The 27934-nt window shown below is 37.1% G+C and overlaps 1 protein-coding gene across 2 annotated transcripts; it reads right to left on the bottom strand.

The window, feature by feature from the left end:
• Nucleotides 1-27929, bottom strand: si:ch211-236d3.4 (actin-associated protein FAM107A). Of its 2 annotated transcripts, none has more exons than XM_046875151.1 (5): nt 27572-27929; nt 14895-14952; nt 7192-7420; nt 2487-2637; nt 1-1906 (listed from the first exon to the last, which is right to left on the bottom strand). In XM_046875151.1, exons 1-5 carry the CDS (start codon nt 27593-27595, stop codon nt 1790-1792), a joined length of 579 nt encoding a protein of 192 aa, XP_046731107.1. In that variant the 5' UTR covers nt 27596-27929; the 3' UTR covers nt 1-1789. The 2 variants fall into 2 exon arrangements, with proteins under 2 accessions (XP_046731107.1, XP_046731108.1); XM_046875152.1 differs by lacking the exon at nt 27572-27929 and adding an exon at nt 13444-13752.
• Nucleotides 27930-27934: the final 5 nt, after the last annotated feature.

The raw sequence follows: 27934 nt of genomic DNA, 5'->3' as shown, positions 1-27934 counted from the left end.
TTACAATATTACTCTTCATTTATTTTATAGAAACTAATAACACTTTCTCCATATTACAGGATTGTGTGTTAGTCTATGTGCCCTCATTTGTCATAACAATCAAAGTGTCATTGATTTGATTATTTAAATGTACTGAAATGGTATAGAACAAAAATATCACCATTCGATGAATAGACATTTTACAATAAAAGCTTAAGAACAATAATAATAATAAAGAAAATTATATATTTTTTAACATTGTTATTTGACTGTAATTTTGTATGTTATTCAGAATGCCCTTGGAAACAAGTATAAGCAAAAATATACCCAAATATATTTTATTTTCCTAATGATCTTAGGTGCCACTAAATTATGAGGAGAAAGGAAAGAAAACCTTTTTACTGAATGTTTTCTGTGTATATAAGTGTAAAGTTATGGTCAGTTTAATGTAGAGTGCGAATATGCTTCCTGATTATCCTATTAATGCGATTTTAATGGACAGTTCTTGCACTCTCTCTCACACACACACACACACACGCACACACACACACACACACACACACACACACACACTATGTGATACACCATTATGCTATACACCATTACCTTATATCTCAAAAAACTGTGAAAATGCAGAATACAGATAGTGATATATCGATTGAAATGTAGCAACACTCAGGCGCTCTGCCTGCACTCATCTGTTCGGTAGCTCTCATAAAGGCACAGAAAAAAGAGCAGAGAAATTTAGGCATCACAACACACCTGTGTCAAAAAAATAAAAATCCTGGCTCAAGACCCTCACAGAGAGACCTGCCAAACTTTACACATTTGAGGAGGAGTTTCACATTGTAACAAATAAGTTGTTTCAAAAAAGGTTTTAAAAAGAGCAAATGATATAAAAAACAATATATAAATCTGTTATGACTCATGGTCGTGTAAGTGTTTTAACCTTTCTAATAATAACTGACACTCCATTGGAAGCCCTGGCCTTATTCCCACATGCTCTTTTTTTTCCCTCGAACTGACTTTGGAAAATCGTCAAAAACAACACTGAGAAGAAATAATAAAAAAAAAATCTAATATATATTTAACAAACAGAGCTTTGTGGAACCATTTTACTGTTCATCTGATGAGTAAAAGGACGAAAGTATACCATTTTTTTTGGTAATTCCCCTCCTTCTACATGACTACACATTCCTCCTCTACCAGGTAGGCAGGTCTGCGGTTACTGATTCATTATGACCTCAGAGTAAAAAGGATGCAGTCTGATTTTAGCATTCATTTTTCACGCAAACATGCAGCCTTGTAGATATAGTCACATCAGAAGTGAGAATTTATGAACAAAAGTGACTTGTGCTGATTGTTACCTATCAGGAAAAGAAAAATGTTGCATCTCAGACATCGATTCCTCAAATATCTGGGCTGTGCAGTGCACTTGGCAGTTGAGAATCCAATGATATGCATTAATACTGATTGTATACAGTATAAAGATCTTAAGTTAGAAGTTAATAAAAGACGCTCTGGTGCCTCTGCAGAAAAAAAAAAACCACAACGTTAGAACGTTCATCTCCAAATACGACGTTCTGTCTCAGAAAAAAAGACTGGCAGAAATAGTCTGGTTCCATCAAGACAATCTCAATTTATGTCCTTTTTTTTTAGCTCTGGAACTCTGTCTGTCATCCAAGTTGACAATAGAGCTCTGGAGGCATGAGTTTTGTCAAGCAGGAACATATATTTTTGTGAAAGACAGAAAGTGAGAAAGACAGAAAGAGTGAGAAAGAAGCACAAAGATCTATGGTGATCTCGTCCTCTACACCTCTTTCTCTCCAGTGCTCATGAGCGACGTTCTGCGCAGGTTTTCCTTGACCTTGACAAACTCGGGAGCGCTGCGAGAGCACTCCTCCTGACGTTCCTGCTCCTGCTCCAACTAGGAAACACATTAAGGTACATTCTTAGGAAATGTTTAATGGTTGTCTGAATAGAAAGAAATTCTTTCTGAAATCGGTACAGGTTTGAACCTACTATCATGCTTCTATACAGTTGAAAAAGATTGTTATTTGTTTTTATTTTGTTTTGACTGTGGAGACATTTAAATTTTTTTTATATTAAGTAGCTCCACCAGATGTTATCATAAGAACTAAAGTAACGTAATTAACTGGCCAAATAACTTAAAATCCCAAGCTAGTACACGAAACTTAGAATATATATTGGAACAGCAAGGCTTTTACTGTACTTTTAGCGGGGTCAATAAAAGATTTCAGTATGATGAAATTCTAAGCCATCATCTCATATTCATCTTGTAATCTCAAACCTTAATGTCTATGATGCACAGCAAAAAAATGGCTTTGAATTTCCATCACTTTTAAAAGGGACTGCATACAATTTGGCAACCATTACACAATTTTAATGAAAGAAAATTCTCAAGAGATCACACACACACACACACACACACACACACACACACACACACACACACATATGTATATATTACATTACAGGAATTTCACCTCCTCAAGTTGTTTGTGCCTCTTGAGAAGCTCTTGCTCCAGAGGTGAGATCTTCCTCCGGGCTTCCTCCTCTTGCTTTCTCTGTTTGATCATCTGATCTCTCTTCCTTTGCTCCAATACACGCTGGAGCTCTGGTTTATTCTCCACACCTCTGTGAAAGACAGATAAAGAATTATATAATATCTGGAAAGCCTCAGCTCTTTTGGGAGTTCCCTTAATGCTAATGTAAAAGCTGATATGCTGTTATCTCTGGGAGTGATTAGTAATACATATTAGATATGTGGCCTATGGCTTCGAAGTAGGTGCCCTCTTAAGGTTGAATCGGTTTTTTGGACCATTTTAAAGCTATTTTTAACGTGTGACAGCGTTAAGAATAAATTAAATAGTCTAATCTAGATGCTAACATTGCTATCTTTAATTTAAAGCTAAAGCTAACTCTAGCAGATTACTAATTTGCTAATCGTCATGAAATTAACACATGAAACCTGGTAGATAACTAGCTTACTAAGTTCCTATTAAAGCTAGTCAATCCATGCATAAGATAATATCAGTAACATTTGTTATTTGTAGTACTTTTAAAGCAATGAAACATCCCATCTTAAGCACATATTTAAACTTGGAAAGTTGTATTCCAAACTAGAGGCTGAAATAGTTAAACCTTGCCGCTTTTCAAAATGGAATTGTATTAATCGTTTTAATGGTCCGCATGAGTCTTTACTTCTAATTTATTGCTCAATTTTGGTGGTTACTATTAAGGACCAATAGAACAGCTTTGGCAACTTGTAGGTGACATGTTGGTACCTACTGGATACCAGTAGGAAGATTTAGGACATCATTAACCATTCCAGCAAGATTTTACTGATTTGGTTTGATGACGATTTGCTGAAATATAGTCCAGAGTTATAGCCACTTCATAGGGTAATGTGTAAAGGTATTTGTAGTAAAAAAAACATTAGAATTTGTTTTACTTGTATGTTTTTTTTAAAATCAGCCATTAATGTGAAAGTGTGCAAATATAACAGAAAAGCTAGCGTTGCCAAAGAGCAATTGTTAGCCTTTATTTCTCCAATAGATGGCACTCATGTTATACTCTATGAAGGTTGAGAGTTGAAGACATCAGCATGCATAGATTTCGTACAGAGATTAAAATGAAGTTTATTTCATGTCTCTAACTCTAAGAACACTCAGAAATTGACATTAATCATGATTCTGTTTAGGATTCTTAGGTTTGCCTTTTACAAATCTGAATAGAGTTGCTTAGTCTTGTTCCTATCATCTGTACAGAGATCACGTGACATTAGCGATTGTTCCCATGACAACTCTGATCTCTGAGAATACATCAAAACCAGATGTGATCCACTGAACACATATGCAGACACAGATCCACTCCCTCGCTAATTGCTAATTAAATTAGGTGCATGCCGGTTTCCTCTTCAGAGAGGAGGCTTTGCGCTTGCTTAGGAGTCGAAAAGCAGTTTGCACGCTGTAATTAGCATCCCTTCTAATTTATATAGCGTCCGTCAGGCCAAGGAGACATGGAAACAGCAACAACAAACAAACAGAGTAATGAGGCAAGTTAGACACATGGCCGCCTCCAGACCTGTTCCCTGAGACCCAGAGGACAGACTAGTGTTCACACAGACACACTGATGGTACATTAATTCAAAAAGTGGAAGAAAGCTCATATTGAAGAGTGCAGCATAATTTTTCTCAGATGAGTCACTGACGTTCTAGAAAAATACTCTACCGGATTGAGATTTTACTGTAAAAAGACATATCATTGAGTGCTAATCAATCTCTCGTGTAAAAGATCAGCCGCTTCCCTGAAAACCCACATAGGTACAATTTGTGAACTCCAAAAGATCAGAAATCTTTGACTTGGAAATGGTGAAATGATAAATTTGGGGTGTTTATAATCTGTCAGTGAACATGATTGAAAAAATACATTTTGTATAACAATAATGTATGGTGCTAGCTATAGAGAAAAAAATGCTAGTTAGGAGGCCAGTCTATCTAACAAAAACGTTTCACAGTACATGTCCAGTACAGGAAAGTATTTATTTTTACAGGGAAGTAAAATATATGAATTATTCACAGTTTAGCACAGACTATCAGTGTGTGTTGTCAGTATTTGTGTTAAAAACCATTCATCAGAATGCTAACATTATGGTGTCATTACTAGCATCATGTACCCTTTTCAAAATGTGTTGGTGTATTATCTGAACACACAGCAGCAGTTACAGTATTCAGGTAAAAGTAAAAGGATTGCTGATAAACAGCTTTGGAAAGCGCAAACCTTATCCATGTGGGACCATTTTGATGTCATTTTGCCCGTCCCAGTTATCATGAATGATACAAATTACACTATTCCCAAAGCGAGTAACATGAGCAGAAATAAAAGGTTAGTTGATGACAGAGTAAGCTGTGCTCTATGTCTGTCTATTGCATTTCCCTCATTTATTGTCACTGCTTTTGTCTTCTGTCTCTGTAAGCTCTAAAGACCCAAGCCATATAAAAAGCTTGTCTTCGGAGGGTTCAAAAGGAGAGATGGGCACCGTTTAGTGGTGACCCAATTCTTTTGCCACTTAGGCTAAAAAGACTAGATCCTGTTGCTGTTATCTCCTGCTTTCTTTTCCCCTCCCTGTGGAGTGCCCTAACTGTGCTCTCTTAAATCATCCAGGGCCAAAATGACTTCAGGTGCCAGAAGTGTCCAACCAGATAGCTGCCTAATTGCAATGATGGCTCGGTGCCAGCTTAGTGTTGTATATCTTCCCCTCTTGCAGCATGGACATACACATTCATGCACACACCTACACACAGTACCACCCCCTGCTTAAACTCCCATTTAGGCCTGCCACGCTGATAAAAGTGTAAACAAGAGAATCTTTTTCAACGATCCCTATTTTTTTTTGCATCAAAATCTGTCCTGCAAAATTGGGCCTCAGGAATGCAAATAAGACCCAAGAGAGCGCTTCTGGAAGCCCAGTGCCCAGAGACATCAGCATCGCAGCATCGACGTTTTAGATAACGGCTTTCCAACCCAAATGCAATAATACAAAACAGTGGGAAAGTAAGAGCTGAACAGAGCCACTGTGCTTGTTGTTGTCAGGCTGACTGGGACTCTTTTTAAAAATGTGCCTTCAAGTGTCCAAAACGGACAGAATGGCAGGATAAAGGTGCCTATGTTGGCAAGTTTTTCGCTTAGTTGTCCTCGTCTCCACACAGAGAACGACTGTGTTGTGAATGTGTTAAGGCTTGGAAGGGGGTAGGCGTTGTAGCTCGTGGTTCCCAGGCAACTGTAAAACTCATGTCGAGAACGCTTATTCACAAAAAAAAAAAAAAAAGCTTTTCATCAGGTCTCAGAGGTCTGTGCTTTTTTTTGCTTCATATATTCCTTAAATAAACTTCTAACATGCATCAAACTTGATCTTAAACGAAACACGAAGATAAACTTTTGTGCATCTTTTGTGAAATTTAGACATAGCTTAGTGACTAGTGTAAGTTCTGAGTTCATTCCTTAGGGGAGTTGTAGTGAAACGTGTAGCAACAGATCCCCTGGGTCTGTGGGTGTTGCAGTTGTGTATACGGCTTTTAGGAGGAGCAGGACAACGGTCCCCTACAGAGATGTTCGGATATTTAATCAGCTCTGTATCATGTTTTGACTTCTATCTCTCAGTTAAGGATAGGTACAGTGCTTGAATTCAGACCATGGAGGAAACTTGGACCATGAAACAGGACCATGAAGCAAACTTGTGCAAACTTTGATAGAGAACATCAATTATTCAGAAGTACTTATTGTTCATAAAGTGAATTGACATGCTGTGCAAAATAGCATTAATAATTGACTCATGCGGTGTTTACACACACAGAATTGTATTTGTGATTTTCCAATTACATTTCTATTTAGATTTGATGCATAGGTTTTTGTCTTTGTAACTCAGGGAGGCAGCCAAACAGTTCAAACTGTCTGTTGCTGTTTTTCTTACAATATATTTGCAAAACACTTAAAATTTGTGCAATTTAACTTATTTGATTTCCGCATAGATATGTTTTCTGTAATGCAAGAATTAGAAGAGGAAATACAAAAATAGCTAAAATGCTGAATGTACTTTGTACTGACATATTGTTTCTTTTTTCTTTTTTTCTTTAAACTGAAAAGTTCTAGGCAAAAATGACAATGTGTACCTTAAAAATTTCTTAAACTTAAAAGATTTAACCTACTTGCTGTGAAAGCATGGTGAGAAAATGACTACAAATTGCATTGCTGATTAAAGCAATCTTTGCACAAGTATAGCTATGAGACACAGTTTCTTGAAGGCCAAAATACATGTTGTTAGTTTATCAAAAACTTTCAAATAATATTAATATCTATTCGAGTAGACGTGGGTGCTTGTCAGGTGTTAGGTGTTAAAAGTTTCTAAGTAATATACTTAACACTTATACTTACTAATAAAAGTAATATTTATACTTTTATTTTTGTAGTAATATAATGTATTCTGCATAACAAATAATTTACAATCTGCATACCAAATGCATTAATAATGGTTTATATAAGATTGTTATATAATGTCTAATGTGTAGCGCCATGCTATTTATATATATATATATATATATATATATATATATATATATATATATATATATATATATATATATATATGTGTGTGTGTGTGTGTGTGTGTGTGTGTGTGTGCTGTCCTCATACTGTTTGTGGTTCATAAGCAGCTCTCGATGAAGCTCCTGGTGGCTTTTAGAAGCTTTCACGGGATTAATTAGCTTTTTGGGCTTGATGAGATCATCGTCCCTTTGCACATATTCAGGATGAGGGGCATAGCTGGCCACAGGCAGGAAATTTCTGCGTGGGCATCTCAAAGGGTCGTCATAGGTTTCAGGCTGATGAGGCTGTTCCCACTGGATATCTGCATAGGCTGAGGCTAAGAGAGAAAGAAAAAGCGAGAGAGACAATAGTATAATGCAAATAAGTACATCAAGGCATATATGCAAAAAAACACCAGTGGGTTACATCATATTTTTTAATTAGAAGATTGCCATATGATTCATGCATGCATTCATGATTGATATACAATATAAAGTAATGTAATGCTTTGTGGATGTAATAAAAAAGAGTGAAAGACAGTACTTGTAATACATATTCACGTAGGTGATCAATCAGTGCCTTTATGAAAACTGTTTAGTCGGTTTGCATCAAACATTGGCGTAATTCGATGTGAATCAAGTCATCATGCATTTGTTTGCTTGTTTTTTAATAGACGCTATGCTAAATGATGAACAAACTGATGTCACAAAAAATTTCAAACTAGTTTTTCATAGAACAAATGAGTTATATATTGACAATGTGTTGCTTTGTGGTGCTGATCAAAAAAAGAAACATGTGACACAGTGTGTTTGAAAACCCCAATATATATCTATATAACATATATGAACTAAGCCAATTAGTGTAAACTATTTATTATAATTACAATCTATTACATTAAAGTGCACAATCATGAATACTAATCACCACTAATTACTCATAGTATTGCTGTGATTTTTTGTTCTTGTTTCATACACAGAATGTCCATATAATATGTATGTAAACTTCTGTACATGCACCTTGAAATAATTGTCTTGGTTCAAAGAAAAAAAAAATACACTGACAAAACTCAACATGTCATATTCAAACAGTCTGGTACTGGTACTGGCATTTCCAAACACATCTATAGTTTGAGTAAATGAGTAAGTGAATGATTCCATATGAGAAAAACTAAGTGGAAAAACAAGATCTTTTCACTAGTAGGTGAACTTTTTTTTTTTTTTTTTTTGCTGTTTATGTTTCTTTGGATTCTGCAGGAAATCGCTTGAGATCCATTTCCTGTCTGCTGAACCCAGCAATTTAAACATCCAAACAAGAACGGCAGGGTCCTAACATGCCACTAGAGCACCTGTTATTACAGACAGATGTGTTATGTTTAAGATGAAGAAAACTAAAATAATACAAGAGTCATGTGGTTTGAGTTGAGAGCATAAGAGCTCATTTAGATGTGAGACTACCACTTGTGCTGACTAAATCTGGTATCAGTTCCGGGCGCCACCCCTGTGACTCTGGTATCTTTTGTACACTTATCTGGTCTTAAGCTTTGGAATCTCGACCTTGTCCCTGCTGTGTTAACAAAGCTCATCCAATCTTTTCAGACTAGGTTTTATAATACCATACGCTTTAGGACCAGTTCTCACTTTCTAAAAGGCCAAACATAGCCTTAAGGCACTTAACTAATCAAACTAATGTGTGTAGCCAATGAATTTTCATTATGTTCTGCACTCAATATTTTCCAGGAGATCTTCCAGGATCCAGGATAGCTCCTGGACAGTACAACTGAATAAGCATTTACAGATAATAAGCGAATATATAAAAATATATCCCACATTTCTCATAGGCCCAGCTAGATAAATTTACGGATCTGAACGGTTCTGTTTCAACCACAGGCATACTTATTGATTCAGCTCAACTTAAGGATAATTCGTTTTAAAGAGAGCCCTACAGGCCACAGACTCCTTTAGTCCACGTCGGATGGAAGATATTAAAGGCGAATTGATCCTTAGCTGAGTGACGGTGGAAAAAGATCAGGTGTCATATGCTCGGAGGCCAGATCTTAACAATGGTGGAGGTTTTGAGGAGGAACCAGAGACGATCTGAGCTATTCAATATTAAAACCAGAGCACAATGGATTCCTCAGGAGCAGCACGCCTAAATCAAAGCCCAGGATTATGACGGATGAGAAAGTCCGAACTGTCTAGCACCGTATCCTGTAAAGGCTTTTACTGCTTATATTAGCATTCATAAACTTTTTGTGGCGGTGATCTGATGACCTGTGGTCATGTAAGGTGATGTGGATTTTGGAGGAAAGCATATTGACTAAGTGAAGGTTGCTGCTCAGACGAATCGCATAACTAGGGCCAATCCAAGTTATAAATGTAATCAAGTGACATCATCATTATAATGATTTAATACTGATGGCTGTCCTAGCAATCACAAACACTCCTGATTATCTTAATTACAGCTGATTACAATTCTAGAAGTCGATACAAACACTGAGTGATAACTTTAAGTAAGTTAGAGGCTTTCGCTAATTGTATTTATTTAGGCAAAATACCATTGTCTATTTGTAGAATGTTGAATAGCACTTAAAAATACAAATAATAGAATGTGTGTAAAATCTCAGCACAGATTGAGTTGCCTATGAGTCAGTTTAGTAATTTGCACATTCTCAGCCAGTTTTTGATAGCAATCTGCCATAGACTTAGGTCTAAACTAAACATGCAATTCTTTGCCTAATTTCCAGAAAACTCTGGTCTGCTAAATATATAATGAACTATATGTTGGGCATCGGTAGTGATTTTTTTCCCCCTCTGGAAAATTATGCAAATGAAATTTTTACCTGAACTGTTACTAAAATCAGATTAGAGAACAAACATGCTAATCTTCCAGATTAGATTTATGTGTAAAATACATAAAATAACATCTATCTCTTTGTTCAGATGGAGCAGTCTAAGAGGTCAGGTCACTGATAGAAAGCTTTCAACCTTCCCTTAAAAAAGTGTGGTCATTTCCTTTTTATTAAAGATCATGAAGAAGGAGGGTTAGACAAACTAGACGTCAATGAAAGGATTGTACTTCTTCGATTGTGGACCCACTGGTAATGAAATCTTTTGGTATAGTGTGTGTGTGTGTTTGTGTGTGGGCATTTATAGATCCTACTGGTCCCCATAATATGGTAATATCCAACCATTGTGACTCTGTGGGACATTTAGCAGGTTCCCATGAGGAAAATTGCTTTTGCTTTAAACACTGTGAGTGCTTACTGAGTTACTGTTACCAAAGTTAAAGGTAGGTGTCAACATTTAGCTACAGCATTATGCAATTCAATGGAAATACCAATACAATATATTGAATTTCCAAGTCGGAGTATGTGTATGATGGGGACTTGAATGGAACATGGTATTTCTCTATTGAGAACGCTTCTGGTAAGAGCTGCTAAAAGTGTGAGTGGGTGTGTGAGAAAAGGACAACATGAAAGATGGAGTTATGAAAATAAAAAAAGGGAAGAGCAAGAGAATGGAGTCACAGGATCTCCCGGCGTATCGACTGCTCCATCGTGGAAGGATCTATCTCCTCATTGATTTGATATCTATGTCATGCAGGGCAGAGGGGAGTGAGTTTGCTGCATCTGTTCTGAAAGTTAATATCCTTCCATTTTCATGGCCGTAATGCATTTAGCTGCCTCCCTCAAGACCTTGGAAGTCAGTTAACGTGTCCAGTAAAGGAAGTCTGCTTCCAAGAGTCTGCTTTCAGGAACAGACAAACGTTAATTTAATTCCACCATCTTTGTGACTGTGAAACACAGGTATGACTCTGGAAGCTAGATCTTCTGCAGACGTGTGTCGCTGAAAAAAAAAAGAACGCTTGCCTGAATATGAGTCATGTGTTATTCATGGGGGGAAAAAAGGAGGCGCAGGCGGAATTCTCGGGGTTAAACTTGTTCTGGCCTTTTACTGTCGCTTGCTGTGAGTGCTGTTCATGCAGCGAGAGGTGATTTATTATTATTTAGCACAGAGTTTTATCACCACTGCCTGACACAAGGAGGTTCTTGAAAGACTTTCCACGCACTTTATTTCCTCCTACGATTGAACACAATCTGGGCTGTTGGCAACTAGCTGTTGTCATGGGGATGCCCAGAATTCGTCCTCCCATGAGAGGGGGAAATGATGAGGTGGGGAAGTGTATGTGTGTGTGTCTTAGAGTGCAGCAAAGGCAATGGGGGCATGTTTCCCATAATCCATTTCAAATTCCAAGAAAAGAGAAGAAATTAAGATTATGAAAGAGCTGCACAGGATGGAACACTATCCAAACTGGTAAAAAGAAAACATTCTTTTAGTCTGAAAAATCAGCAGGTTATAAAATTAACTTTTTAAACTGGTAGTTTCGCTTCTACAATCTGATTGGCTCAGCCTCTCAGTTCACACTCTCTCTCTCACTCACACACACACCTATACCCACCCACACACACTCACTCAAATCATGGCCTCTAATCATGTTGCTTAGCAACCTAAGCTTCCTGTTAGCAGGCTGCATTTCACAGAGGAATAGGTTATTGTGAAAATGATTAAATAATGGAATTCATTATTTATTTATTTAGCATTTTATATTATTTTCTGCCGGGCATAAGAACAAACTTACCCATGATTAAATAAAAGCAATATTAAAATGTTGCCTTTGGGAAAGTATGCAATACTTTCAATATAGTAGAATTCCACAAACTTGAAAATGATTCCTATGGACAGTTTTGTTACCAAGTGCTGCTACTAAACCTCTGCTCCATTCAAAAAAATAAAGACTAGCATAATGTCAGTGTTTTTTTCACTTATATTGACCAGCAGGCCATTTTAAACAATTTGTGAACACTTTACTGTTGCCACTGTTGAAGTGATTTTATATCATGGACTATACACTGTAGTTAGGTTTAGTGGATGATCAAATTATGTTAATTTTTTATGTTGTTTTTTTTTTGCACACTATATCAGCAAATACTGGAGTGTTTTTTAGTCCCTCAGAACAAGCTGAAGTCTGTTGACTTTTATCAATGACTGTATAGTAGCTATAACCAGTTTTTTCTTCTTTAAGAAACTTTAACAAATGGAATTTAACCTAAAAAAGTTCCACCCCGAGGATGAGCCCTTGTTGGAAAAAGTTTCTGTGTTGTTGAAGTTAACTTTAACTACACAGAAACTTTTCCCAACAAGGTATTAAGGCTGTTACAACACTGTTACAAAGCTCTGACCCTGGAGACTCCTTCCAGAAAATGTTAAACATCTCCTTAATGGAAAATAATAACTGCATTGCAATTATCGACAATCGTACACATTTCTAATGCGTCAATGAGGCATCCCTGTGTTTTTAGCGGCACCAATAAGAATCAGGAATTCTTCAGGAGGTAGTTACGAAAAATTATACGCCGTGTGGAATCAAACTTTCACTATATCACATTAAATCTTGTGTTACTGTAAGTTAGCACTGACAGCACTTCCAGGACTGATGTGTAAATATGCACAGTGCAGTTTATTAGGGCCATCCATTCCCAGATAAAGCGGACTACATGGACCTTGTGCTTTTTCCCCCAAATGCAAACACTGCCCTGGGCAAAAATTAAAGTGGCGATTGTGAAAGAAGGCTCCATGTCAATATTAAGAGAATACCAACACTATGATTACATGTAAATGTGGTGCTACCAAAAAAAAAAAGACAAAATGTACATATCACAATGTTAACGTGTACAACTTTTCTCATCGCACATGCATTTCGTGTGAAGTATGTAGTTTGTATGTACTGTAATATCTCTGGGAAGGCACGCGTGACCTCTGTAAACCTTTCTGAGAAGTTTTCGCATGGGTTTTTAATGATTAACCGTTTCCTGATGCGTCGTCAAGTGGGCCAAAATCACAAACAATATTCCCCTCGTGTGGCTTTTCTGTCTTGGAAACACATTCTCACGTTGTTTGTGGTGGTGTGTGTTATTCTTCAGAGCGTTTAACAGACAGACATTATCATCCAGTCCCTGTTGTGAGTCTCATTTCCTGCATTCGCCCAGGGGACATTATAATATTTTTTTTTAAAGTGCATCAATGCTCAGACTTCTGAGGAAAATCTCTGAAGAAGTTGCAGCTGAATGAATGAGTGCTTATATACATCTGTATGTTCCTTAACATTTCATACATTCTTGTACAATCTATAGCAATTTATGCATGCTGGATTTAATAAAAGTTCTAACTTATTGATAAACCTGTCACAAATGTTAAAGTTGAACAACTCAGACACAAACAAATTGTCCAATTTGCCACTCTTTTATTGTAACCGTGGTCAATCTGGGCAGTAAAGCTGTTAGGTTGTAGTTGATCATCTTACCTGATTTGACCAGCACATCTCTGGGTCTGCTGGGTGGACTGTCGGGATAGACACCGGCTCCTAATCTCTGATCCATCCTCCTATGTTTCTGTTTCCTGCGTGAGTGTGTCTGCAAATGCCTGTATGTGCATGTGGGTGTGTGTGGGGTGCTCGGAGATCCTACATGTCTGCGTGCAAGTGCGTATGTGGGCGTGCACAGGCCGTTTTTCGCTTGCTCTGCTCACACACTCGCGCCTCTCCTCTGTTTCCTCTCAGATGTAAACAGTCACATGACTCGCTGGGCATTCCACAGCCAGGGCCCTCCCTCTCCTTTCAGACACACAGCAAAACACTCAGTCACTCCCCACCGACTTTCTGTTTCTCACTCTCTAGTCTTTTATTTTCAATCTCCTTTCTTATAGAGGTCTGATGCTGAAATGGATAATTGGAGGATTAAATCTCTTTCCCTGAAATCGCATGTTGGCCATCAGCACTCTATCACGTCCATGCACAAGCATGCACCAGCTCAAGCACTTGCTGTAGAGATTATGTAAGATGTAGGAATTTCTGGAATATATATATGCTTTTTACAGTTAAATATAACAGAGTTTATAAGTAGTTCAGTTCAAAGTTAACGTAGATAGGCAGGCATCATCGTCTTATGATGACATTTGTATAAAATTGACTAAAGTCCAAACATATTTGACCAGACTTGTTTGAATTTTTTAAAACATGTAAACAAGCTGATTCACATCTAAACAATTCATAATTATTCATGGATTGTGCCTCTTGGACAAAGTGGAAGGAGAAACAGCTAAAAAACTGTCTGGGAACTGAGTTGTTACATCATAACTCCCACAAGCCAATCGTATACTAGTAGGCAAATATGTTCTGTTTTAAGACAAAAATTGGAATATTGATTGGATTTCTTGACAGGAATTGCCACTATCTCTTATTTTTATTTTTATTTTTTTCCTTGCTTAAAACGCATTATTTAATATACAAACCAAACTGTACTGACCATCGCTAATATGGTTTCTGATGGAACAAGATTAGCCAATGCTGTGGTGAGACTAAAATATTTATTAAACCAACGCCTTGAATACTTTCACTGAAAATATGTATGAATAATTTAAGTCTAGTTATTACTTTTAAAGTATATCAATCAGTCACTGCTTTGAATTATTCAGTAACTACACTGAAGTAAGTCAAGTAAGTGTAATCATGAGCTTGAAAATTGGACATCTGGATCAACTAGCTGCAGGTTTGTGCTGCTACTTTTTAAAAAGAAATGTTCATTGAATTCAGCATGTTTTTGTACTTACTGTATGTAACTATTTATGCTAAGCAGGCAGTTCTGTGAAAGTTGCATGCCAAGAGGTTGTGATAGCAGAGAAATTTGGTTCACTGGGCCCAACGTATAACGCATTGCAGAGACTATTGTTCTGGAAGAAACACGAGTGCCGACTTACCCACGCCATTCACATGCTTTTTACTTTTCACACTCTGCTGCTCGATATTATACGCCTTCTGTTGGTGAGAGACAGAGAGAGAGAGAGAGAGAGAGAGAGAGAATTAGAGATAGGCAGACCCTGGTCAAATCACAGTCTTTAAAAAGCCCATGTTAGCTCCTGTTGAGGATTTTAATAGAACATTTCCTGAATAGTTTTCCAGAACTCTCTTTGCATTGTATGCATGATTCCAAACAAGCTTAATAACTTTTATAGAATCTGTTTTCTGAAAAGGCAAGGAGATGGCATTCGACTGTTCATGTCACACAATTGTCAAAACCTTTACAATATTGTTATTATATTAAAGTCAAGATTTTTATTCAGAATTCTTTTGTAATCCTGGGGCACAAATTCTACTGTATTGTCATACATTTTCCCACTCGGAATGTGGTGTAGTTCCCATTGTGGCCAGAGGTGCTTGCTCTTGTTAGTGGTGCATGTGCTTTTGTTCACAGATAGCTAAGTGCATTTGTTTTGGGTCTAGTCATGCCTCTTCTTCTGCACTGACAGTGTTTTGTTATCCTAAAGTGAGCACCTGTTCTGTATTTATCACTTAATTCATTTGTTTAGCTTTCGTGTTTCATGCAAATTTGTATCATGCTTCTTAGTGCAAGTCTATGTATAAGTCTAAGTGTTGTTAATCCCTTCTTTTTTTTTTCCTCCTATTTTTGGATTTAAGTATGATAACTTGTATATAATAAACCATACGATTCTGATTATGTAGTTACTAAACTCTGTTTAAATCATGTTTTATAGTGTAATTGATTATCAATAAACATCCACTTTAATCTACAGTTTCAAATATCTCCTATTCATAACCACAGGTTTTATATCCAAATATCAGCTGTTATATTAGGATTTAATGGTCCTCTCTTATGCTATTCAATTCAATTAACGGTTATATAATACCTCCATAATAGGATCTTGCTGCCCTTCCGTGGTGCTCTGTCATTGTGCAAGCCTTTAAGCCATAATTTGTAATGAAAAGATTACATGACATCAAGGCATTACATGACATTATGGCTCTGTTAGAGGCTCCCTGTAGAACAGCAAAATGTTCATCCAACAAGTGATGAATCTGGGTAGTCGCAAAATCAAAGAACCCCATAGTGGAATTTTATTAACAGGCTCTCAGATGACTCATTTCACCACTAAATATTCAGTGTGTTGCAATATATTGAACTTGATGTAACTGGTGGCACACAGGACCAGTTCAGATAATTGATTTGTATACTCAGTTTAGCAGTTTAGCTCAGTCTTTGGTGTTATCAACACATTATGCAAGATGCCTTGCTAATGCTTTATTCTGATGGGTCAGAAGGTGACACTTAAATTATAATTAGCATAATAATGACTTATAAAAGGAGTATGGGTAAACCCTTATTTGTATATTTAATGTTTTTTTTTTTTTTTTTAAGCAGTCTCCAGTGTCAGCATTTTAAATATTCGAACACATAAAACTGAGGGAATGTCGTGAGGTTTACAGCTGTTCTAACAAAAGTGACAACAGGACAACAGGAAGTTTTTTTCCATGGATTTGCATTTGATGTAACAATAAACATAAAAAAATTATTGAATAAATAAACCATTCTCACCACTGCTGAATTGATGTGGCACAACTTATAGTTATATAGTTTATAGGCACGTTATTAAGCATGACATGTTATTAGGCTGAATGAGGCTACACATTTGTGGTCTACTCATTTATCCATTACAGTTACATCCTACATTAGAGTTACATCCTTCCTTTCCTCTGCATGAAGGATACGGGGGTGTTTGGTGGCAGTTCTCATCTCTGGAACATCATGTGACCTTATGTTTCATCATATTTATTGACTTTTTAAAAGTAGTGAGCAGAAAAGCTGCCTCCAACTGAGGTTTGGTCTTGAGTTTCAATAAACAAAACATGCAAAGCATTTCTCCTCCTTCCCTACACCCCCTACGTACATCTTTCTCAGGCATTCTCTCGACTCAAGGCCTTAGCTGGAGCCCAGAACACACTCCTTTAAATGGTTAGCATGAATAGATATTGTTGGTGCTGACTAGTGGTTGCTATGGGAGACCTGCTCATGCTTGATGCCTCTGCTAAACAAGGCATCTACTGTCCTCTGTTACTTCCTCTACTCCCTATAAAGTATGGCTACAATTATGGGGGGTGTGGTATATCTGGACACTAATATTACAATGAAGCATTCTATAAAGTATTAGAATTAACTTGTTTTGCTAGAACTACATACACATTTGGAATTTTACACATGGGTGACAGGGGTGTTTTGGCAGGATGAAAGAGTTCATGCTGTTGTCAGCATATTTCTGCTCTTCCAACATCCTGTATCTAACATGTTGACTAATACACCATTGGCAACACAATGACCAATTACAAACACATCGCTGCTTGTTGAAATAGAAAGCATTCCCTGAGTTATACAGTCTGCAATTTGCTGCACAAAGTTACTTCGTATTTTCATAACTTCCTTGTACGTCCTCATATTTCTCGCAGCACTGGAAATTCCCACATCTAGTCGTACATGTTTCCAAAAGTCGCCAGCCATCGTTCAAAAATAAATGGTCCCTGGTCACTTTGTCATTGTGAATTGCTGTATGTCTGTATTCAAAGTGACTTAAGCTCAATTTGTAAGCTCGTAAGGTTACACGTATTGTTGGTTTATTCAGCTGCTGAAATCAAATCACTGTGAAACGGTTATGCCTCCAAGGTTGCCAGATGTTTTCACTTTTGCACTTTTTAAATCACAAACTTTAAGTTTGCATATAGAAAATGTGGATTGAAAACAAATCACTTTTATTTAATTTGATCTCAAGTGCAGTATGATGCAACATACAAGCAAGAGATTATTTCAGAATGAAACATTAACAGAGTAATACAATGAAAAGGCTGCAAAAAAAAAAAAAGTGAAGGTGAAGCCGCCTAGAGAGCTACACACAACATATACCCATGCCTAGAATAGTTAATCTTGGCTCCCTTTTGGAAATTTTGAAGTGGGGAGAATTTATTCTTGTCAAAGGCAGGACTGCCAAATTAATGCTTGCCAAATGACTTTCTATAAAATAATCCTGAAATTGCTGGCAATCTAATTGCACCATTTAAGCAAATGAATGCAATGTTGTTTTTTTTATTTTCACGATGTGATAAGCTTTAATAGGCAATTATGGTGATATAAAAAAATTCAAAATCAGCTAATTTTTTCTTCTTGACTCAAGTACATCCTATTCAAACAGCAATAATTACAATGGGGCCAGCAAATATATATCTAGCAAATATTTACCACCTGCAATATGTAACAGGCAAATAAAACCCATTTCCTCTAAACAGGCCTTTATTCTCAAACGTACAAACACATTATATTGAAATGTACTCCGTTCTCTCATGTTTAAAGAGGATTTCCATGTTTCTTTAAGGCTTCAACCTGAGCACTGAGACTAACTATGAGGCGTAAGTTCCAAAGCGTGCTCTAATAACCAGGCAGTCGAATTTCAATGAGCTCACAGGCAAAAGTCGAGAGCTTTCGTTTGCCTGAGCTAAGCGCAGCTCAGTGGAGATGCGCCAAGGCTGTGATGGCGCAAATAAAGATTTACTGTACGCTGTAACAGATGCAAAAAGACAGCCGATTGATTTTTCTCTGATTCAATTACAGGAGCTGAACAATGTATCGTAGGCTACTGTAGGTTTGCATCCTGTAATCAACTTTGAAGTACATATCCACATTTTCAGTGTGGCTAAGCATGGTGTGGAATATTATGGTCTGGCAACAAATCAGAAGGTGCAGGGTGTAAAAGATTCCACGTCTAGTTGCAGGATGTCCATCAAATATTCGAGCAGAGACGGAAACAGGAAGTCATAAAGGCTGAAATTGCAAATCAATTTGATGTAGTCAGTTCCAGTCTGCTTTCACATTAGCCGTCATATTTTTTTCTATTTAAAAAATCCTGGCTTTTTATTTTGCTGGTATAAAAAATTACACAGTCAAAACAACCCTGCCAGACAAAACATTTTTTTATATTAAAGAATATATAGTGCTCTTTTGTTTATATATCCATGTGCTTTTGTGTCATGGTTGTATTACCTTTCATGGTACATCAGTATGTCTCTTTATAAAGCATTGCTGATACTACATCCAAGTTTCCAAGGTGCAAGTTTTCCAGCTTTTTTACTAATAGATATTTCTTTTTTCATACTCTGCTGTCCTTTTTTGGCCCTATATTTAATAGGATATAATATTTTTGAGAGTTAAATATGCTAGAGTCATAAATATAGAAATGTACAGTCTGTAACATATCTGTTAGTATCTTGTAAACATTTGTATTCTATATTTTGCATGTTGTTATACAGAACACCCAAAATATACTTGATACATGCTAACAATGAAAACAAACTCAGTTCCAGCATGACCTCAACCAATTATCAAAAATAACTTTGATTGGTAGTAAGCCAAATACTTTATATTTATGGGAACAGAGTTTGACCTCACTGCTCATGTGAAATCAAAGCTGCTCACTGCTACCAGAAGTTGCAGAATGAAAACCGTGGCCAAAGCAATCTTGCGTCTCCTAAAAACAGTGAAGCGTGACCGCAGGTAGAACGCCTCATTGTTCCTCGAGGCAACCTAGACGCTACAGCCCACCGCCCGGGTCCAGTTACGAGATGTTGTGTCCACCTGACCTTTCCTCTCCTGGCCCTGTGTGATCTTGGCCATGATTTATTTACTCTGTTCGGAAACCGGCGTTCGCAGGCGACACTGCATCCCACTAATAAGTAGCAAACAAAAAAGCTTTTTATAGAATTCAGGCATGCTCCAGCGCTCTGGTCGCGAGCTGAAGGTTCTCGGGTTTCTCAGACAACATGCGCAATTAGCAGAGGCCATGCAAAGGCGGGAGATGCAGCCCGCCTAATTACTCGGGGATCCGAACAGAGAACAGAAGCACGGATCAGTGGGTTGGAGTTGCACCCCAGAACCTAAATTGTACTGAATGTAGAGACATGATAATATCATATGATAACTCATCTATTTTGGCTTCCCAGTTTGCTTATCCTACGTTCACCATATAAATATCAAGGCTCTAAGGTAGGACTCTCACCCTCGCCCAAGCAGACGCAGACAGTCCCCTGTCCCCTGGTGGGTGTAATGACTTTTAAAGCTTGTCTGTGGGGGAATGTCTCAGTCAGGAGAGGAAGGACAGAGTCAGTAATGATCTCTCCTGATGAGATGAAAGAAGCTACAACGTTCCAGCACCTCTGGAGGCTATGACATCAAATAAGGGGTGTGTGGAGGTGCAGGATGTTTATGCGCAGATGTGGGGATTCGCATGTGCGTGTGTAGGTTGGAGTATAAAGAACCACTAACGGTTGCCTGTGCAATTTGCGATCACAATCAGTCACAGTGTATGATTGGATATTTACTTCACCAGTTGATGTCGCAATCTCCACCGCCATATGGACTCTCGCAAAGTCATCCAACACGTGACTGCACAAACTGTGTAACGCACTTCATTTGTAAACACAAATTGCTATCTCTGCTATCTCATTCTTAATTTATTTTGTCATACATAGTAGCTATCGAAGCAGCTACAAACATTGCATTGCTGAGTGGAAATAAACAATTTTAGAAAACGATTTCCTTTTGGGATAAACAGAGAACATTATACAGAGACTCATTATATTCCTCCAATTGAATGAAGTCAAAAAGTCGTCTTGCTGAATATCAAATCACACTCTTAGTATGGAATAACTGACACAGAACCTGTTACTATAGAAACAATACTATATTAGAACTTTCTTTCGGCTTCTCCCGTTAAGGGTCGCCACAGCGGATCCTCTGCATGTTTGATTTGGCACATGTTTTTACGCTGGATGCCCTTCCTAACGCAACCCTCCCCATTTTTCCGGGCTTGGGACCGCACTGAAAGTGGCTGGGGTTGGTTCCCTGACCGGGGATCAAACCCGGGCCGCAGCGGTGAGAGCGCCGCATCCTAACCACTACACCACCAAGGACCCTAAAAACAATACTGTATTAGAACAAATGCACTAAATTAGCTAATGCTGCATCTGGATCTACTGTTATATGAAATGACTCTACATCAGATTCAGGAATTCATCTGTGCATTTAATACAGACCATTATAAAGTGTGCCTGCAGGGTGCCATGTGGTGTGGTTCTGGATATTAGACTATACTTTTACACGTTTCAGAGTTTGGCTACAGACTGTAAGTAAGATGCAGAGTCACAGGGGTACCTCAGTCCCATCATTTAAGAAAGCTTCAGGGTTAACAAATATTTATTCAAAAGGGATTAAGGGTAGTAAAGCTTTCAGTATGATTTCTATACAACCTTGTGCTTGTACTCACTTCTGACATTCATTTACTACAAATGTTCTTTTGATTCCTTGCACACATTAAGGGTGTAGTTCAAATATAAAGTTTCTTTAGTTCCTCCTGTTCCTTAGATGCCTTTATTGCTAATTGGGCCTACTCTGCCCTCTTGTGGACAACATTTGTTCCAATTCTGCATTACAAAACGAGAAGACAATGGTAATTGGGAAAATGTTCTCCTGCTTATTACAAAAGATTAACACAATGAATAAAAGCAAAGCAGAATTGTGTTTTCTTTAGTAGTCATTATCAGGAATCGTGGTATGGTTAAAGTTTATAGTGAGCCTATAGTAGGGGTCTACAAATAACTTCTTGAAGCGATAACAATATTAGAACAAGTGCATTATTATAAACTTGTGACAACATAGCTGAAGGAAATTAAATTAATCAACACCTTGTAACCACTCAGACTTTCATATCATTATACGGTGGTGTTATCTCGAAAGCTTTCATGACACCACCATTGTTTGTGTGTGTAGGCTTTTGTGTGTGATGTAACACACCATCTGCGTTAGTTGCGTACAGCTGGCTAGTATGGTAGCAGTGCGTGTGATGGTAAGAGGATGAAAAACACAATGTGTTAAAACCGACAGAATTATTAGTCTTATATAAGTTATAGTCTTGAAAATACAGTGTATCGTACAACAGGTTTTTGAGCTCAAAAAAATGAAATCTTGTGTTAGAAAAAAAAAACAGAACAAGGCAGCACTTTACTTTGTTGGACAAAATGAAAATTCTCTTGATAATGATAGCAACATGATAATAATAGCAGCTGCTATTACAGTAGTTAATGCATTTTTCATTAGAGATGCTTTGTTTAAGCAAAAGAAGTGCAGTACATCTGATAGACTTCAACAGGAATTCATCAGAGATCCGTAAAGCTCTGTTTACATAAGAAATCCTACTTGAGATACTATATTAAGGCACTATGTAAATACAGACGTGTGTCGGCACGTTCGCCTCCCTTCTAACAGTTTTATGGATGAAAATCGATTGTTTCAATTGCCTGCTAATTTCAGAGTCCCACAATGTTTTATTCTTCTTATAACAGATTGCTACAGATTCTATAGTTAAAATAACACTGTCTTTGCATTCATGTAAAACATACTGTATTGTCGGAGCTGTTGTTGGAAAAAATTATTCAACAAATCTGATTTCAGCCAAGTTGTGGTCTTTTTTTTTTTTTTTTATATAGTAGTTTTGTGTTTTTTTAATGATTCATTCATAAAAGTTGCAGTACCTGTATTGTCCTGTAGAGGCAAATATGCATACTTTTAAATTCAAATATTAACAGGGTTACATTTTACATATTATATTATATCCTTGATTAATTACATTTGTAATTTAAAATGTTTTTTAAATTTCTAATCTTTAAAAAGACTTACTTCGGAAAATCTTACTGTTTCCATCTGGTGCCACCAAACGTTCTTGGAATGCCCAACAATACTATGGTCCATTGGTTTGACTAATAAAGTATTAAAATGCTTGGGAGCATGCTGTAATTGAAAAGTAACCAACAAAAGGATTGTGTAATGTAACCAGATGCAAAAAAAGGCCTACTTTTACATTTTTGAGTTTATTATATATGCCAAAGTTACACATTCTTAACATTTTGTTCTTCTTTTACACAACACATTTGCCAGTGTCTTAACTGTAGTGTAATTTAGCTGCATACTTCAGCAAGCAGAATAATGTAACTGCTATAAGGTTATATGTATGGCCGGCGAACTGTAAGGTTGGAAAGCCTGAATATATTACCAAAAGTTTTATTACTGTTTCATCATTAATAAAAGAAAGAAAATCATAGTTGATCTTGAAGCAACTAATACTCACACTGGATAATTAGATATGTTTCAGTTTTATGAGGTTTTATCAAACAATAATGGGTTTTGGTTCACTGTTAAATCATGCGATATTGAATAATACATTCAGCTTGGTAAAATATTCATAACATATAAAATGAAAAAGTTAGTGGACTCAAGATTTATCCAGCATTGCTGTCAGATTATGTAAGTACTAAGTGCTGAAAATAGATTTTCAGGTGCAATAATACTTTGGAAATGAAAGGACCAAACTGTATTACATCAATACAACCTGTACTTTTGTATCACACTTTACACAGAACATCCTATAAATCAAAACAGCCAATATTATTTACTCCGTAGATCTGACAGAAAAAGCGTGTGGCAATTTTATCTGCTTTTTCTAAGCATTTACATTGTAAACACTTGTTCATTTGGAGCTCAAGGTTATTATTTTTAGCTTCAGTCATTTGCAAAAGAGTTTGATTAGCCTTATCTGCTTTAGTGCACTTGATCTTGAGTGCAGTGGGTGTCAAGTTGATGTCAAATATAGAAAGGCAGTCAAATGCTATCATACTGTATCTATAACTGTACCAAGAATGTAATCATCTAATCATTATAATTTTACAGGGACTTAAGAATAGCTATTCCAAAAATGTTGTGAGCAAACACCCCACCACTGCCAGTAGCTACTCAAATGGAGGCTTTCTGACTTGTAATCCACGTTATAAATATAAATAAGCCATACAAATGTATGCTAATAAAGGCTGCTTAAACTTTAGGTTAAAATGCAGCATGCAGGTCCTGAAACCATAGGAACAATTCAGAGATGCAAATAAAGAGCTTTAGTTTCCTGTAGACTTTGGATTCAGCCTTTTTAATTTGGGACTCTGGACTCATCTAGGACCCTAAGGCTTAGTACTCTGGTCTCAACACATATTTTCACCTGTATACTCTGGATTTAACCAAGACCCAGGGCCTAAAAACACCTTTTGGAAAAGGACACTGGACCCAAAATGAACAGCTTGGGTCACTGGACTCGACATGGAGTCTATGGCTTGGTATAATGGACTTGGCTTTGCTTGAAACTTCAAAATAAACTCAGAATCTCTTCATACTCTGAAATCCAAACAAACTATATGTTTTTTTGTTTGTTGTTAAACTCATCTCAGACTCAGACTGATGCTGGGGACTTTGTAAATTCTCTGACTAGATATTTTAATGTCAACTTGAACTCTATGGCTTTTCATACCAGGCTTACTAGCAGAACATTTTGAAGAAACCTAGTTATATACAGTTATATTTGATGAATGCACATTTAATAAATGCCCCCAAAATTGCCCTGTTTGACCTACGAATGAAACAGTTAATTGCATGTACTGTTATTCATAAACAAACATAAAGGAACAAAAGTTATCAAAAATAGCTTCCATTCAAGGTACAGTTTTAGTAGATGGTTCCTACACATGAATCGATTGACAATATGGTCTTTATTTCTTAAAGATTGCTGAATAATGGAATAGTTTGTTGTGCTGTTATTTTGGACATTTTAATAGAGGTACAGCGAGTGGGGGTGGGTGCCAGCACTGTGAGGGGTAGCTGAGTTATTCAGCTCATGCCAAGCTGCCCGGAAGCTGGCACACAGATAAAATTACAGTAGTGACATTTCAGCTCTGTAGAACTACTCAGTCTCTCTTACTTGCCTCTTTGTAAGGCTCACTAACGCACTGACTTCCTTCTTTTCTGAAGTTCTTTCAGGTTTTGTAAGTTACTACATACTATATATTTATGTACATGCATATACATGGTTGTACAGAGATCCAATAAGATTGCAAACTTCAACATTCTAAAGGTTGTGAACAGAAAAGTCTATAAATAATATCACATGGTCAATAGGCCTCGAGTGGACTGTCAAGACTATGACATACACAATATGGACACCTGGGACGCCATATTGATATATTTAAAATTATTAAACACCTTTGGGATTATTAAACCCCAACCCATCATTAGTACCTCACTTTAGTAATCTCCACAATCTGTTAAAAATCTAGGGGAACATCTTCCCAGAAGAGTGGTTAACAGCAAAGGGGATCAAAATGTGGAATTCATGTTCAAACAGCACATACAAATTGCAACTCAACCTGAATGAGATTCTAAGGTTTGCCATGCTGGACTTAACTTGGGGTGTCTGTGTTGCCGAGAAAAACAAGGTAGGTATTGGTAATCGGTAGAAAAGAAAATAATTATGAAGGCAAGCAGTATTTCAGGCTATCTGTGGCGTGTCTGGTAGCGGAGCATGCCCGGTTGGCTTCTTTCACTTTCGAAGCTAGCGCTGTCTTCACGGCATATGCTTTTATAGCTTCCTGGTTGTAATGTCACCCTGCCAGTAACGTCGTGTCTTTCCTTTGGACAGATTACACACCGTGATTTAGAGCTTATAAATGCGGAAGCATTCCCAAAGCGTTGTTGATGCAGCTTTCCATTCCCTCAGGGAACCAGGGTTACATATGTAACCTAGAGATGTTCTTTAGCTTAGGATTTGATCAAGTTTTTCCAAAGTTTAAAATTCTGAACTTAAATTGAGCTCTCTGGCTTGGAATTAAATTGATGGCCTGAGATTCTAGCCCTAACCCAGACTCAATGCATGTAAAATGACTAGGGGCCCTGAATTCTACTCAGCTTCTACTCTTTAGGACTCTGGAATTGACAATGACTTGACAGGGATTTGACTCCATAGCCTGGGACTCTAAACTAAATTTTTTACTATATGGTTTGGGTTTCTGGTCTTGAATCTATAGGCTAGGACTACAATTTATGGCAGAAAAAGATTAACTTATAAGTGGACATAGAATGAAAACTGGGTTTTAATATGACATCAAGACATTCAAGGCCCAGGAGTCATAATATCATTTAACATCAAGTCTCTGCCATGATGCAATGTTTAATTTTTTATCTATTTAAACTTTGTAGGCATGCTAAAATAATTTTTATTGTACAATTTTAATCAAGTAGCAGCAAAGAAAAAAAAACATTCAGGTTTATCTTTAATAAGAACATAATGTACATGTCATTAGTCCCGTACCACTCTTGTTTTGAGTCTCCATCAATTCTTTAATTTTTAAAAAGAAAATTGTTTGGTGCTTCCTTGGGTGATGCATTTCAGCATTTTGGAGTCAGTCAATATATTAAAGACCATCACAGGTTGCAAATTCTGAAATGTATTAATTTTACTAAGTGTTTTAACAGGCATTTGCTCAAACAGATGGGCATAATATCCTTAAATGCCCTGTGGGGTTGGTTTTATTTCTTGGGTTGGTTTGTTTCTTTCTTTCTCAATAACCATGCATTAAAATCCTACTCAAATAATGCTATAACTGTGCAGCCTATAGCCGCAAAGCGTTTAAACACTATAAATGTACAATTGGCACGGTGTTGACTATCATGATATCAAATGTCTCATAGAAACATACATGTTTTGTGCTGTCACCATTCAGTCATGTTAGTTAAATAATCTGGAACTTTATAAACTATAGGATTCTGAATTTGCATGGTTGTGAAGGGTTTAAAGTGGCGAAAGCCGCACTATAATACGAATCATGCTGTTCCACAGAGTGCATTTTTTTCCCAACAGGATGCCTGATTTCCACTGGCCTGGAACAGTCTCAATCCCAGAGGAATGTGTAAGGGCATATCAGTCCTGCTATTGTTCTTTTACAGGCAAATTTCACTTGTTGAGTCATGATTGTTGTTTTACAACGTAAAGCCTGAGAGTCTCATAGCAAGAAGTGCTCAACTGAAATCTAATCAAAAAAAATATATTTATTTTGTCTGGAATCTTGTTTCTATGGAACATGCATGCTTTGGCCAAGAGAAAATCAAAAGTTATCACATTTTTTCAGGTAACAAGAAGCTGCGTAAACATCCCATAATCCTTCAGTAACCCTTTCAAGAGCAGCTGTCAGCTGTCACATGCAGCCCTCAGCTCTGAATCACGCTTGGAGAACATCACACCCTGCTTAAACACCCAGCCCTCATTGCTTAAATATTTGTGAGCTCTGCTAGATGCTGTGGATGTTTCCAATCCAAGAACAAGGTTTTAGATTTATCAGATGTGCAAGTATGGAAATATAGATCTGAAATACTGATTGATAATAAAATGCACCAAAAAATTATGAAGTGCACTGATTATGTGCTGATTATGCAGTGTTGCTGAGTATAAATGCAGCAAAATGTTCTTTATTATTATAATTACTATTATTATTACATTAGTAGTTGATCTTTTTAATATTACAGTGCATTTATTATAAATTATTTTTTGTAGGAGAAATAGATCTTACTAATGTTAAACCATTTCAAATGGAAAAGCAGAAACTTGTCTATTTAATGGTTAGCAAGCTAACCTCCATTAACAGTTATAAACAGACTACAGTAAATTACATGCTCACTTACTTTCTTGCCATGAGAAGCCCCCATGCTGAGCTCAATGCCTGATTTAGGTGCTCCTCGGCTGGGTCTCCAGGTCCTAGATTTTCCCTTGTGTATTCCTGTGCCTCTCCGGGATGAAAAGATCAGATAAGGGAGGGAGGAATGGGGGAACTGAAAAGAGAATAGATTCTTCTCTCTGCCCCCTGGCACCTTGTCAGCAGCAGGGGATTCTAGCGGGTGGATATTTGCAACATCACATCTATTAGGGTATAGTAACCTGGTAGATGGATTCTGTCTCTCCAGCAGGTCAACCTCTATTGCACTACTGTACACGATTTTACCCAAAAAGGAAAGCAAAAGGGAAAAAAAAGAAACGCACAGCCAGTC

Source organism: Silurus meridionalis, chromosome 19 (genome assembly GCF_014805685.1).
Source record: "Silurus meridionalis isolate SWU-2019-XX chromosome 19, ASM1480568v1, whole genome shotgun sequence".
NCBI lineage: Eukaryota > Metazoa > Chordata > Actinopteri > Siluriformes > Siluridae > Silurus > Silurus meridionalis.
This window is presented reverse-complemented; position numbering and strand designations above follow the sequence as displayed.

Coding starts and splice junctions, on each gene's coding strand:
- si:ch211-236d3.4 (XM_046875151.1), bottom strand. CDS start 27,595: ATGGGGGCTTCTCATGGCAAGAAA. Junction 14,953..27,571: donor GGGCTTCTCATGGCAAGAAA/GTAAGTGAGCAT, acceptor TCTCACCAACAG/AAGGCGTATAATATCGAGCA. Junction 1,907..2,486: donor GGCACAAACAACTTGAGGAG/GTGAAATTCCTG, acceptor TGTGTTTCCTAG/TTGGAGCAGGAGCAGGAACG.